At 39.9% G+C, this 15,340-nt stretch overlaps 1 protein-coding gene across 1 annotated transcript in view; it reads left to right on the top strand.

Moving 5' to 3' along the window:
- The first annotated feature begins 345 nt into the window (after positions 1 to 345).
- The window catches only part of GUCY2F (guanylate cyclase 2F, retinal), a 95,436-nt gene continuing 80,441 nt past the window's right edge, over positions 346 to 15,340 (top strand). Inside the window, exons 1-2 of the mRNA XM_063084115.1 lie at positions 346 to 1,075; positions 10,577 to 10,878. Coding sequence (XP_062940185.1) covers positions 346 to 1,075; positions 10,577 to 10,878 — 1,032 coding nt within the window. The remainder of the gene's footprint in view (positions 1,076 to 10,576; positions 10,879 to 15,340) is intronic.

Genomic DNA, 15,340 nt, shown 5'->3' with positions numbered 1-15,340 from the left:
GGTGATGGATTAAATGTGGGGGCAAAGAAGAAGGAGAGTCTAAGTGATTCCCAGGTTTCTAACTGAGGCCAGTGGGCAAACAATGGATGGAGGTGCCATCTACTGAGATAAAGAGTATAGGAAGAGGACAAGTTTTGGTCAGGGTGGGGGAAAGAAACTTTCAGTTTGGGGACGGCCATTCCTTTGTCATTCTTCCATAATTGATATTCCCAGAAGCTTCAGAGATAATGTAAGTAATAAACCTTTTCCTCTAATTGACAGGCATTTGGAAATACCACTGTCCATCTCGGGAGAGCAGAATAACCTACCAGGATTCATCATTAGCTTGAAGGAGGCAGGAGGGCTATGTTACTGGGACCCTGGCCTTTTTCTCGCCTTATGCTCTGGTTTTCAGTTCCCAGCAGACAGTCAAGACATCATGGCCTTTCATCTTCCAAACTTGTGTGGTGCTTGTGCCTCCTGACCCTCACGTCCCTCCTGCAGCAGGTATGGCCACTCTCCTACAGGATAGGGGTGGTGGGCCCTTGGGCTTGTGATCCGTTGTTCTCAAAGGCCCTGCCTGAGGTTGCTGCTCAATTAGCCATTGAACGGATTAACCAGGACCCATCCTTTGACCTGGGTTACTCTTTTGAATATGTGATTCTCAATGAAGACTGTCAGACTTCAAGGGCCCTCTCCAGTTTCATTTTCCACCACCAGATGGCCTCAGGATTTATTGGACCTGCCAACCCTGGCTACTGTGAGGCAGCCTCGCTCTTGGGAAACAGCTGGGACAAAGGGATTTTCTCTTGGGCTTGTGCGAATTATGAATTAGACAATAAAAATAGCTACCCGACCTTTTCTCGGATACTCCCTTCTCCCATCCGGGTGCTTGTAACTGTCATGAAATATTTCCAGTGGGCTCATGCTGGAGTCATTTCCTCTGATGAAGACATTTGGGTGCACACAGCCAATCGAGTCGCAAGTGCTCTTCGGAGCCACGGCTTACCTGTAGGGGTCATCCTGACCATGGGACAAGACAGCCAAAGCATTCGGAAAGCTCTTCAGCAGATTCGCCAGGCAGACAGAATTCGCAGTGAGTGCTTTTTCTCGGCTGAGGTTCAAACGTGGCTTCAGTGAAAGATATTACAATCTCCAAAACATTTCCTACCTTTACACCCTAGGATAGCACATTCCTCCCCAGTTCTTTATGCATTTCCCTCTTTTACTCACACGAAGGCCCCCAAACTGTCCTGCTTCGACAGAGCCTATTTTATGGACTGAATAAAGGTACAAAGAACTCTGTGGTTCAAATGCCCCTGGGTGCTAGTGCCTGCTCTCCACAGCTGGGTGCGGAAGAATGGCATCATGAGCGATGTAGCCACACATCTTCTCTGCCCTTAGGACCCTAGTAGTTTCAGACCAGCCAAAAGTGGGGTTTTTCTCATGGGTTCATTTTAGTCTGTTCTAGTCACTGTGGGACAATTTATCTTTGACTCCCTTCTGGGTACTATCCTTCATAAGTGCTCAGTGCCCTTGTGGGGCACTTAGAACCTGTCTTCTCTAGAGTCCAAAATGCCCGCCCCTCTCCCCTTCCCCAAAAGCCAGGCTTTCACTCCTTGCAGCACACAGCTAGTTGATATGCAGGGCACCTAGCTGATAAATGAAAGCATATTAAAATGAGAAGAGAGCCTAAATTTTAACATGCTTCCCCTTACCAAGGGAAGTTTTATGTTCACAGATGATTCTTGCAGAGACAAAGGACAAAGTGGGAAGCACTTGGATTTTGGGGAAGGTGGGGAGAGGGGTGCTTCCTGATCCTCTTGAATCAGATCTTTTACCTACACTTATAGCAAGCCCTTGTGACACTTGGTTTTGATTTTTTTCTATTTCACTTGTTTAATCTCCACTTTACCTTCCTCTGGAAGTGGCAGCGATTTGTGGGAACACTGCTTATTCCCCCATTGCAGCCATTCCACCACTTTAGAACAGATAGCTCAGAAACTACTTGGCAAACTGATTACTTCTAGGATTAGCGTGGGTCCCAGTCATTTTCTTAACATAACAATGGGCTTATTAGAGAACAGTCCAGCTTAGGCCTGGCCTATAACCAGAAGCCCATTTTAAGTTTCAAGTGTCTTCAGTATTGGACCTTAATTATGATCATTATGGGGGGGGAGGGATGAGGGCAAGGATTTTTAATTCCAAGAACTACAGTAGTCTGCTTCCAGCTCCAGTCTACAAGATCCTCTAATGTTAAGCAATCAGTGTAGCTCTGATTACTTCATAACATAGCTTGATACTTTCAAAGCAGAGCACAGAATTATTTTTAAAGATATAAAACCATTTCCAGAGACAATCCATGCCAGAAAAAGGCTAACATACTTAGTATCATAACTTTATAATATGTTACAAATCTTCATGAAGCCCAGTGTCTCCTGCAAGTTTACATTCCATGAGTGTTTCACATCCTACCCATTCTAAATAGTATACTTTGAAATGACATTTTGCCCTCTACCATGAAATGTTAAATAAATCCAGGCCCTGAAGCTCTTTGGGCTGTGAGACTGAGAGGAATTAGGTTTGAGAACTCACCACCCACAACTCCTTTGAGGCAGAGAGGTAGCAAGTGTACGTATTATTGCCCTACCATTAGAGATTCATTCCTTTAGGTCAAGCGTTCTCACTCTGGCTACATGCTAGAATTACTTGGACATCTTTTCAAAATGACTGGTGCCAGAGTGCCACCTCTGGAGATTCTGATCAAATTGCTCTGCAGGGAGGCCTCAGCCAAGGTATTTTGAATAGCTTTCCAGGTGCTTATAAAGTGCAGCTAGAGTTAAGAACCACTGCTTTAAGTTAACAAAAATGAAAACAAGTGTTCCTCACTTTAAGTTACCAGTCATTTTGTCTTAATGTGACTTGTTTAGTCAGATTGTTTTCTTTATAACAGTATGGATCAGCCTTCTAAGGGAATGTAAATTTTGAGATGGGGGTTGGGGGAGAACTTAGAGAGGATGGTTATGAAGACCCTGAGTATACAGGACAGCAATAGGAAGTGGAGGAGGAACTCAGAAAAAGAGAGAAAAGGGAGTGGAAACAAAACTCTATACTCCAGGGTTTTCCCTATGGTTTCTGACAAAACATAGGCAGATTCAGAAGATATAAGTCAGAATGTAGGTGAGGTGGGGGCAGGGAAACCAAGATGTCAGTTGTGCTGTGGCCTGAGTATGACCTCAGGCAACTTGGTGTGCAGTTTTCAAAGGAGTGTGTGGTACCCACACGTGATACACTTAGGTGATGGTATCTGAGGGCATGCCAATTGGCGGATGAGGTGTGGCAGTAGGAGTTGTGGAAAGGGAGTAAAGGTTAAAGTAAGACAGGGCTTGTCCTTGTCCTTCACTTGATCATCTGTTGAGAACGGTGCCCCTGTCAGTGGGAGCATGAGAAGCAGAATCCAGAGAATGAACAAAAATAGAGTATCCGGGCTCCAGCCAAGTGGCCTAGGGTTTTGGGCATATCTCAGGTCCCATTAGAAAACTGGAGATTGGGTAAGAGACTGAACTAGAAGCCAATGAGTATGGATTGGACCAACATAGCAGTAGGGAAGGTTGCAACACACCAGGCATAGTACATAACAGATGAAATCTCTAGCTCATTTTCCGGGTCTTCTCAACTGGTAGGACTGTGGCTGCCAAGTACTCCTGGCTGTTGTCTATCTTGACCAAGAAGAACTAAAAAGCCACTAAGCTTTTTTGTATGACCTCAGTTGAGAAGGGCTGAGAAAGGCAGAGTCTGACTTCTTTCCTATTTTGCTGGCTGTGAGGTTACTTCTTAAAACCGTGGGCCCTCAAGCAAACCTTCAGAGAAGGACCCTTTGTGACATACAAAATACAGTGGAAAGGGATCCCTTTCTTTGGCAGTGACTAGCAATATTTGAAAGTAATAGAAATAGTTGGAAGGTTGGTTTTTTCTCATCTGTTCACAGTAGCAGTAATGGCATTCTCTTGTGGCAGTGGCAGCAGTGGCAGTAGTGGTGGGATAGGAGGGGGAACAGCTTATTACTGGCTGGTATGACACTTCTGTTTTTTATAAATTAATGTTTCCAATTAGGAAATATCACTGGCATCTTACTGGAGTTAGAGGAAGTGTCTTTCTCAGAAACACGTCTAAGTTGTGCTTACACAATACCAAGGCAATGATAAGTTTAACTATAAAGGTAGTAATAACAATAATAATAGCTGCAAGCTCTTGGGAGGGTAAACAACAGAGGTGTTATTAGATGCTGCCATAGAGACAATAAAAGCAACCATAATAGTACTTTACATGTAAACAGCTCTCTACAGTTTACAAGGCATTTGCATACAGATCATCTCATTTAATCCTCAGGATTACCCAGGAGATAGGTATTTTCTTTCAAGTGGTACCACACCTGTGAGTCCCAAAGTAACAAGTAGGGAGTGTGGACATTATTAACACAAAGAATGGGCTAAATAAAGTCCCAGAGTAGGGGAGATTCAGCCTCTCCCAGATTCTCAATTCATTTCCCTTAAGCCTTGAAAGTGATTACCAATTATCTTTATTTATGACAAAGTCAAATGGGAGAGATATTAATCAAAGACAAAGACCTCAGTTTACAGTTAGGGCTGCTGTTTGTGGTAATGTAGGTTTTGCGTTGCACAAGTGGACCTAGCTGAGTGGGCATGAGGGCCCAAATCAGTCCACTCTCTGCTCCTCAAACCATGAGCCCTGTTGGAGATTTTTGTCCAGTGGCACAAAAGAGCATCCACTCACCAAGTGGAGAACCTGTGGGATTGCATTCACACGGAAGGGCTCCCCGCCACACCCAGTTTCTACAAAAGCTAGCAGGAGGCTCTACCTATAGCTTTTTAGAGAACTTTTCAAATGGCTATTTCAAAGCCCTTCTGTTGTCTCCTCATCTTTTTTGCCTATCAGTCCTATGCTTGGCTTTCAATTTGGGTTTACCAGGAGGTTGGACCATATAGGGCTTCCTTTAAATCCTTCCAAACTGGCAACACTTTATTACAGTATGATGTTAAGTAAATATGACACAGTCAGAATGGCCCTCTCTTGTTCTTCCAAAATTAGATATCTTATGCTATCATATTGCCAGGGAGCTGCCTAGCTTCTTCCCTTCTATCAAAGATTTTGTGCATCAATAATAATAATAACAACAATTACAATAACTAATATTGAGAGTTTATTATGTGCTAGTCTTTTTATAAGGACTTTCATTCAATTCTTGCAACACTCCTGTAAAGTAAGGCCAATTATTGTTTACCCACGTTGTGGATAAGACTTCCGAGGCTAAGAGGGGTTAAATAATTGCCCAATATCACACAACTAGTGAATGGGAAAACCAGAATAGTATTCAGGTTGGTCTAAAGCAGTGGCTCTCAAATCTAAGTGTGCACCAGAATCCTCTAAAGGGCTTGTTAAAACACAGATTGCTGAGTCCTTCCCTCAGAGTTTCTGATTCAGGAAAGCTGGGGTAGGGCCCCAGAATTTGCATTTCTAACAAGTTCCCAGGTGATACTGATGCTGCTGGTCCAGGGACCACACTTCGAGAATCATTGGTCGAATGAGAGACCTATGCTCTACTGCCTCTGGTCCACCTGAGGTATGCTCTTAAAGCCTGCTCACCTGAGGTCCTGTGTTCTGTATATGGTATATAATTCAGCACTTCCATTTTTCTTAACTTTTGTGCCCACTGATGAAATTCTTTTAAGTGCCTCAAGGTACCAGATGTTGGTCCTGTTTTCTTAAAGTAATAACAGTGATACTAATAATAATATGCCCAAGAGCCTTAGTGCTAATAGGGGATTTGGTATAGGATTTGGTATAGATAAATGTTAACATAAATGGTAAAAGGACAACTTGCTTTCATGAATGGGTCCACTGTCAGTTATGATCAAATTATTGAAATCTCAGCATAAGAGGAAATCTTTAAACATCTGGACTTCTTGGATTTAAGAGGTCTTATCTATATAGCAGTTTAGGAAAAGCTGGAGAAAACCTATGCTGTAAGGTGTGGAGAAATATTAAAAACTTATCTCACGCTGGGCAGCAATGTTAAGGTAATAAATGCACTTGCAATACCAGTTTAATTGGGTATGGAAAAAAACATGGTCCAATGCAGATGGAATAGTCATTGAATATAATATGTCTGCCATCATGATGAGCTACTTGGACCAGTTCAATACTGGTGACAGTTAAGTAAGTGGTAGCCTCAAAACTTGAGGCCAAAAATGTGTGGGTTATTTTCAGCCTATAAGAGACAGCCACATATCACCTAGTACAGTGTTCTAAAAGTGTAGTTTGAGGGCCTGCTTCACTGAATCACACTTGGGAGTGTGTACTGGGAAATATGCAGGTTCCAGAGCCTCCCACTCTCTTCTCATACAGCCCTTTTATAGATTTGGTGGCAGAAAACTGAGAGGAAGAGGATATGAATCTACTTTCATAATGTGACCAAATGGGGGTGAATCCTAGGGGAATGTGAGACTTGGGATAAATCTGTATGTCCCCCCTCCTCTTCTGGCCTGCCTACCCTCCCAACTCTCTCAACAACTATTCAAATGAAATAGTTTAAAATGAATGTCAATGGCAGGAAATTCATAAAAAGGTTAAAATGAAGAATAAGGACAGTAGAATGGGGGGTTTCTGTGGATTGGGAGCAATATTGAGGGCTCACAAATATAAATATGACTCCTAAGGACTTCTTCAGCACTAGCTGGCTGAACCATATCTATATCACAAGGTGTGAGACTGGGCCTGGTTTCCTCCAAGGAAAACTCCATAGCCTAGTAATCTGCAAGAAGTAAAGTGAGCTTTGCCTTCTGAGAAACACAGTTCCTCTATCTCAAGGAAATATTGGCTAGAGTATTTCAATATAGGAAGAGAAATAGGAGTTAAGTGACTTGGGAACTGGCTTCTCCTGGAGTTTCATGACATTTCCTGCTGCTAGCATCGAGGGTGAAAGATAAGAGTCCTACACGGCCTGCTATAGTTGCTACCACAGTATGAAGACATGGCTGTCAGACAGCTGGAGTGGTACTCAGGTAGTTCAGAGAAAGTGCTAATATCATATCCTTGTGAGATGCAATCTCAAAAAGGTATATTTCCTGAACCTTGTTTTGGCTATAGAGTGGCTTGACTATTAACAATCAGGATGGAAACTTACAAATTAGTACTATTCAGTGACCACCTGTTGACCTAGGCCTTGTCTAGGATTTAAGGTTTCTCTACATTAATCCTTTCCTGACAACAACTTACTGGTCAAATCCCATTTTAATGAATGTAATTTTGAGATAAAACTATTTAGTAAAATCATCTTGTAAAACAGATGAATCCACAAATCCCTGTTTGTGAAGCACTCAATCTATTAAATGAAGATGCTATTGTTTGAATTCAGTATTTGTGCTTTCTACTTTAATCATGTTCAGTGGCAACATCTTTTCATGCAGAAAATAGAGGAGGCTGTGATCATTCCCTCTCGAGGCTTCCATTTCTTCATGTATAAAATGAGGCGGGTTGGGCTAGATGGCCTCAAAGGATCTTTCCGGTTATAAAAATTCAAAGTCTTTGTCTGAGATGTCATCAGTGTGGGCCAATGAAAGAAAAACAAAGAGGAGAGATTCAGGTTGAGGGTAAGGTCTTGAGCATAGTTAATGATACTAGGCATTAAAGCAAGCATGGTATTATCTACCTGCTCAGCAATGTCACTTCCAATTGTTCCTTCATCCTAACGATCCAAATATGTCCATGTCTCATACCTCAAGGAACACACAAAAATACCCAAATGTACAACTTCTTCTCCTGAAGAATGTGTTAGTTTGAGAACATTCATCTAAACAACATTCATTGTGTGCATAATTAGTACCAGGATATAGAGATAAACAAGACACAGTCCCTGACCACAAGGAGCTCACAGTTCCATAGTAGAAGCTGACGTAAATAAATAAGGGCAATAAGTCTTGTAAGTGCCATGACAGAAGTCAGTTCAGAGTATGGTGAGGGTCTCTAACCCATCATCACAAGTCGATTTCCCTGGAAAACAGTATGTCAGATGAAGCTTTGAGTGCAGGAAGCTTATTGGGTGAGTGCTTTCAAGGACCACAACTGTGAGGGAGATAAGGCAGTAGAATTGGACAGAGGGAAGAATTGAATTGTGATGCAGTCACAACAGAGGTCTCAACCAGTCCCGAGGGGAGCTCTGGAGCTGGGATGACTCTTCAGAGTTGTCCACAACTGAGGTAAGGAGTTTGGGCCCTTTTACTGCCATGTTGACCATCATTAGGTACAGGCTAACCCAGATAAAGGAGGCCAGTGTGATAATAATAGTTTAACAGTAAGCTCTTCAAGGGAAAAAAATCCTGATTTGTAGGGTGTTCTGGTTTTAATAATGTGATCACTTCCACCATGGACAATTTCAAGTTATCGACATGATGTTAACTGGCTCACAAAATCCCTGAAAGTTTAACCATTCACTCTTATGAACCAGCATGAGCCAGTTCTAGCACACTACTAGAGGGTATGTAACTTTGGGAGAGGCAGCTCTCCTCCACTGAGGGCAATTCTCAGAAAGCCATCAGCTATCAGCTGCTAACACCCCGAGCAGCTAGAATGAGTGCTTCAGTCCTGAAGTGTGTATGTGGATGGCACACCATAATAGCACCCACTGTACATAGTATATGTTGTAGTATTTGCTGTATTTCAACCAACACAAAACACTCAGTTGCATTTAATATTTTCCATGAAGTAAAGTAATTTTAATATCTCTTAAAGTAAATTAAATGTAATTGTATCTCTATTGGCTAACCTTGATCAAGTCATTTAATCTCTGCTTTTGTAGAGGAAAGATGCTTATCCTTACCTCCTTGCCAGGGATACTGTTGGACAAACTGGTCAACTAACTGAAGCACCTGACTTAACTAATTTTTCCCCCCTAAATGGACCTGTGACTTGACTAATGTGACCAAACTGTTTCATGTTTAATGGCATAGCCAAATGTAGAGAGCGAGAGGCTTTAGATTCTAGTTTCTCTTTCTGAATCCAAGTCTTTCCTTGCCAAACCTCTCTGGCATTCCATTTTCTCATTATACATTTTCTCATTATATGTGTGATTATGAACAAGTTGGGCTGAATTCCTTGTGTAGCTCAAGAACTAGCTCCAAAAATATTCCTAGCAAATTCTAAGGAAGGTCTAAGCATCCGAATGCATACAGAACCTCTTAAGGTAATTATTTTGAAGGAGACAACAATCATTTGAAAACTCAAGTTATGCTGTGTTGTATGTGTGTGTGTATGTATGGTGTGTTTAAATAAACTTCATAACTTAGTAGTTACACCTTTAAAAAATGAAGGGGACTAGCTCTAGCTCAAAGGAGAATTTTCTGGGGGTATGTAACAAGTGTAAACGTTTTTGAAAATGTTTGAAGCAATATGTAAATGCCAAAGACCAGTCATTGAATGCAATTAAACACACTTATTTCCTGAGATTAAAGGTTCTGTGTAAGCATGTATAATTAGTATTTACCAATGGCAATAGGACATTTGCTTATCTTCAAGGAGCTCAGAATACTTGTCAGGCATTATCTAATTAAACTACTCAATGTACCTGTGAAATGCCTTGGAAATCTACATTTTAAAGATGTGGGCACTGAAGCACAAGTGGGCTTAAACTAAACACGTTTAGCATGCCAAAGGGGAAATTGGATATAAGACTTTCAGTCTCATGATCTAGCTGCCATTCTTCAACCGTGGCCCCCTCTAATCCACTCTATTCTAGCTTAGCCTTCCCAAACAACATAGTTTCATAAATCTAGGAAAAATGAAATTTAGTGCAAAGTATTTCCAATTACAGGGAAGTTAGATTTGAAAAAGTTGGGCACATAACCCATAATATTAGTAGCATTTATAGGTGGGTGTGTGTTAGTGCCATTCATTGTCTATAATGGCCTTGGCAGGGATGAGAAAAATTGGTCGAAATCTATTGGAGTGCATGTTTGTAGAAGATGGACAATAAAAAACAACAGTAGCTATGGAAATCTCTCCCTTCCTCTCTTTCTAGTCTTCTTATTCTTAGGTATGAAAGTAGCTACTATTTATTGAGTGCTATATACTAAGCCCGTGATTTGTATTATCTCCTTCAATCATCACTATCACCCCATGAAGTACACATTGTAACCTCCATTTTATGGATGAGACAGAGAGAGGTTAAGTAATTTACCCAAGGGTATAAAGTTAATAATTGGTGGTGTTATAATATAGACCTACGTCTTCCAATCCCAAAGCCTCTTTGTTATGCTACCTCCCATTTATTATTCTAGTTCTTGTTTCTGTCTTGTATTAGGTTCTGCAGCCAGTAGGCATGTCTGTCTTGTCCCTATGTCCAATCCAGAGTCTCTGAACATACCTCTGTCTCAGCTCAGGGCCTTGACTTGCTGGAGGGATAAGATAGAAATCATTTACAAATTGGTTAGAACACATGTATTCATTTCTCCTATCTATAGTTTTTGGTACTGTCTTTTACTAACATATTGTTGCCATAACTTCCTTGCTTTGTTGGTTTCAGTAATCATCATGTGTATGCATTCGGCCTTGATTGGGGGAGAGACTCAGACGCATCTCTTGGAATGGGCTCATGATCTGAAAATGACTGATGGAACCTATGTCTTTGTTCCCTATGACACCCTGCTCTACAGTTTACCTTATAAGCACACTCCTTACCAGGTTCTGAGGAACAACCCAAAGCTCCGGGAAGCCTATGATGCTGTGTTGACCATTACAATGGAGTCCCAAGAAAAGACCTTCTATCAAGCTTATACAGAGGCAGCAGCTAGAGGTGAAATTCCTGAGAATTTGGAGTCAAATCAAGTAAGTGCATACTTAGAAGTTATCATGAGCTAAGAACCTAAAAAATCAGGATGGGACATATTCTTCCTATCAACAGCCTCTATTCCATAGGAAACCCAATCAATAGCAGGCAAACACACACAAATTAAAAAGACCTTTTTGTTTGCAGAAAACACTTATAAAACAAAGACATATTGTTTGGGAATTATTTTTCATCTTTGAGCAACCCATAATGACAGCATATAGTTATTAAGGACAAACAAAATAAATTTATGAACAGTAAAACAAAACTTTAATATATACTGGTGCTGTTCAAAGGGGCCTAAAAAAAAAGAAGACCTGTTTGTGACCCAAGTTCTGAACCAATTAAACAATAAGACTAAAGAACTGGTATATAAGAAAATTTCACCTTTATTATTGATAATACTGTTATCGAAGATGCAGCTTCTTCCTGTAGGCATTTGAGCTTCCCAATACTGAGCCTGAGGATTAAACAAGCTTCTCCACCTAGTCACTGGCATTGCTAGATGACTACAGTCACACCCCGTGAGGGCAGGCCTTTTATAAAATGTGCAGCCTGGAGAAAGATAGTGGAGTACATGCTCCCTGTAGGTAGCCCACTCCCAACAGAAAGGAGGATCAAGTAAGTGGGTGAAGAAAGGCCAGGGATTTTCTCTTGGTAGAGCTATCTCTACATGAAAAGAATCATTTGGATTGGAGAAGAAGTCTTCCCTTCTAATATACAAGAAATACTCTTTACTTATGTATAGACATATATAAGATTCAAATCATAGACACTTAAGACCTAGAGGAAGAAAAAAGACTGGGGAGGGGAAGAAGCAGAGAAAATAATGGAGATTAAAGACAAAAACAAAGAGGAAAAATACAAAGAAGACAAGGAATATGAGAGGAAGATGGGGAGGAAAAAGAAGACAGATTAGAAAAATACAGAGAGGTGTTTCTGTAGGTTGGAAAATAGAAATATAGAAAATATGTAGAAAAATATTCATTTTCAGAAATATTTAGAATGACACACAAATGAGTTTAAAAATTCTAGCATTTGCTAGCATACTGTTTTAGTCATATTGCTTCTGGCTGCAAATAACAGACAGGGCAATACAAAATGGCCTAAGTAATAGTTCTTTTTAAAAATTTGAAACAAGGGGGTCTCCAGGGTGGGTTAATGATGTCATCAATGAACCGGGCTCTTTTCATCTTTCCACTTTATAAGCCATAGCTAGCTTGCTCTTATGAGCTAGTTCCTCTCAAGTCCCAAGATAGCTGCCACAGTTCCAGACACCACATACAAGTGGAAATGTCCAGAACTGAAAATAGGGAATGTTCTTTTGTGTCTCTTTTTAAAAGTGAGGAAATCTTTCCCAGAAACTCCCAAGCAAACATCTCCCCACACCTTCTTGGTCACAGTTGTGTCCCATACACACATCTAAATCAAAAATCTGGAAAGAGGAATGAGACCACCATGATTGACTCTATAGCTGCTAAAAAAAGTGTGAACAAAATTGGGATTCTGTTAGCAAAGAAGGCTGTCAGGTAGGCAACTGACTGTGTCTGGTACTCATTTTCTTTCTTAATTCACCCTTTATTTCTTCATCCTGTGGGCTGCTTCTCTCTCTGAAAAGATGACTCAGATGAAACTTCGTTTTATGTATCTCTTTCTGCCCTGAGTACTGATAGCAAAGATTCTTGTTCTAATAAAAAAGTGACTAGCAGAGATATTAACAGTGCTAAATTTGAACTTTATTACTACTGATAAATTTATGATAAATATTGCTATATTTTAGGAAACACATATATAACTGAGAACAACTGGTTAATTTTGTCAAGAATTGTAAGTATTTTTCCAATTGCTAAGAATGGTTGATAAAACCAATTGTTTGGTGTTGCATTCATAGACAAGCAACCAGATGGTGAATTTTTTTACTTTTTAAACCAATCATATGGTACCACAAAGACATAATCTAAGCCATCTTTCCACTTTAATCATAGGCTCAAAGGAAGGAGGAAGTGTGTGTGTGTGTGTATGTGCGTGCACGTATTGTTCTTATATATGACCAGATATATTGATATAAAAACTCAGACCTTTTACTCTTGATGTTTGATCCAATCCCTTTGAGCTTGTGGGAAACATAAAGTAATTAAGGCAAAAAACCCACTCCATTAGCTTGGTTGCTAGGCAGCCTGAACTCTGCTTTAGACAAGAAAATAGAGACAGGTACAATAAAGAATCCAGTGCTTATCAAAAAGCCTGCTTGGATGCGTTTCTATCCCCGCTTTGCAGGTGCCTAGGCTAGACCTTCATAACTAAAGAATGATAGAAGAGTGAGACAATTGTCTTCACATCTCTGATAAACAAAACCCCCATTTTTCCTAAATTACCTGCTCAAAAATATTTTTGATGGAAGCGGTTACGGTAGAAAAAGCACATGATAAGGAGTTAGGCAAATTTGAGTTTACATCTCAGCTTATACTCTTACTAGCTGTGTGTCCTTGGGCAAGTTACTTAGACTTTTTGAGTTTCAGTTTTTCCACATGTAAAATGGGTTAGTGAGCTGTATCTTCCGGGATTATTGTGAAGATTAAACAAAGTAACAGGTATAAAGTGACTAGTAGAATGCCTGGCTCACAATTACCTTCCTTTGCACTTTTTCTCCTTTGAGGCCAAAATGACCTTATTTGTTGATGGTGACCTAGCATCTAAGCTAAAATCTGACTTCAACTTCCTACTCTCTTGAAGTTTTCTGATTACTGGTAGAGGGTCACTCAGTATTTCCAGTTTTCAAAATTATTTTGCTTTTAGAATTTTAAATGGTATTTTCTCAGATCAAATTATGTAGTTTGTTTGCCTATTCCCTGAGCATCTGTTGTCTTTCCCCTATTCAGTCAACAGGTTGATAACTACTTATTGAGCACCTGCCATGTGCTAGGCACTACGTTAAACTTCAGATAGAACAGTATACTAGACAGATGAGTTTCTGTCAGTGGTGTGTTGGAGCCAGTCCACTAAAGCTGATTATGTGCATCTTTTCCCAACTCTGCAGTTGGCGACATCATGTTGGTAGCTTGAAGTCATGCCTAATAGGAGTATTTATACCACAGAAATTGACAAGCGCTACAAATAAGAACTTTTTCCCTCTCCATAGAGCTGTTAAACATTTAATAGCACATCACATTGCTTTTTCCTGTCCTTTTGGGGCTTAAATTCTAGTGAGAGAGACAGATAATAAATGAGTGAGCAAATGCATGAAGAAGATGGTTGTGTTTCTTTCACCCTTGCCCAATAACTTTCAATGAAATTGAAATTTCTATATATAGGCAGTGCTGCCTGTAGCAGTGGTTTGCAACCTCCTTTAGTTTACACTCCTTTTTCTTTAAAAAGTAAAAACAAACAAAAAACTATCAAAGTGATGCGTGCACATAGTTTTAAAAGTCAAGAAATGCTTAAAGATTTATACTAACAAAAATTAGTCTCTAGGCCTCCCTCCTACTCTTCATCAGAAACAACCACTGTCGTGTCTTTTAGCTCTTTATTTTGGTATTTACTTCTATATCTCTAAATACTATACTGCTATTTGTGTCTCTTGATTAATCAATTTTGGATATTATTTGTTGCATTCCTATTATGATTGAGGAGGATTGTTAGCCCTTTTAAATGTCCTTACCTTCCTCTAAACCCTCAATATGGTTATGTCACAATATTTAGTGTTTTTAACATAGTACCTATCTAAATATCATTCAGTGCTGATCCATGAGGTAATTATAGTTATAATTCATGTCATGTATAACTTTTGATTTTTACTAGAGTTAATAATTGCTTTATTTTAAAATTTGCTTGCCTTAATTTGAATTTCTAAGTCTTTCCACACTTTCTGATTAGGCTATAAAATCCTCTCAAAACAATTTTATACATGGAAAAACTTGTTAAATCCCTTATCAACTTCATTGGTTTTTGCTGAGGCTCTCCTCCTTCTATTTCAATCTAAACTTGTTGCTCCCTAAGGCTGCAGTACAACTATTTTACTAGGACCTCTATTTTCATCATCCTGGAAATTCCCTTTCTCTCTCTTCTGTGCTGGATCCACTATTTCATGAATCTCACGATTCCCATTTTCTTGGTTTACTCTGTCATCCTTGTTCCTAATCCTTTGATGTAACCTATTTTCATTCCTCTCCATTCCCCCAGAAGCTTTTAAGATTTTCTCCTTATTTCTAGTGCTATGACATTTCATGATGGTGTCTGAGTCTTTGACATAATATTATTCTGTACATTTGGTGGGACTTTTCAATCTAGAAGCTCATTCCTCCTGGAAACTTTTCTTCTCTTGTTTATTTGATAATTTCTTCAACAACATTGTCTTTGTTCTCTTTGGAAACACTGTTAGTTAGATATAAGACATCATGGGTTGTTCTTTTAATTGTCTTCTTATTTCTCTTGTATGGTTCATATCTCTCTTTTTAGTTTCCC

Source organism: Cynocephalus volans, chromosome X (genome assembly GCF_027409185.1).
Source record: "Cynocephalus volans isolate mCynVol1 chromosome X, mCynVol1.pri, whole genome shotgun sequence".
NCBI lineage: Eukaryota > Metazoa > Chordata > Mammalia > Dermoptera > Cynocephalidae > Cynocephalus > Cynocephalus volans.
Note: the sequence above shows the minus strand (reverse complement) of the source record. Positions and strands in the feature narration are given on the sequence as shown.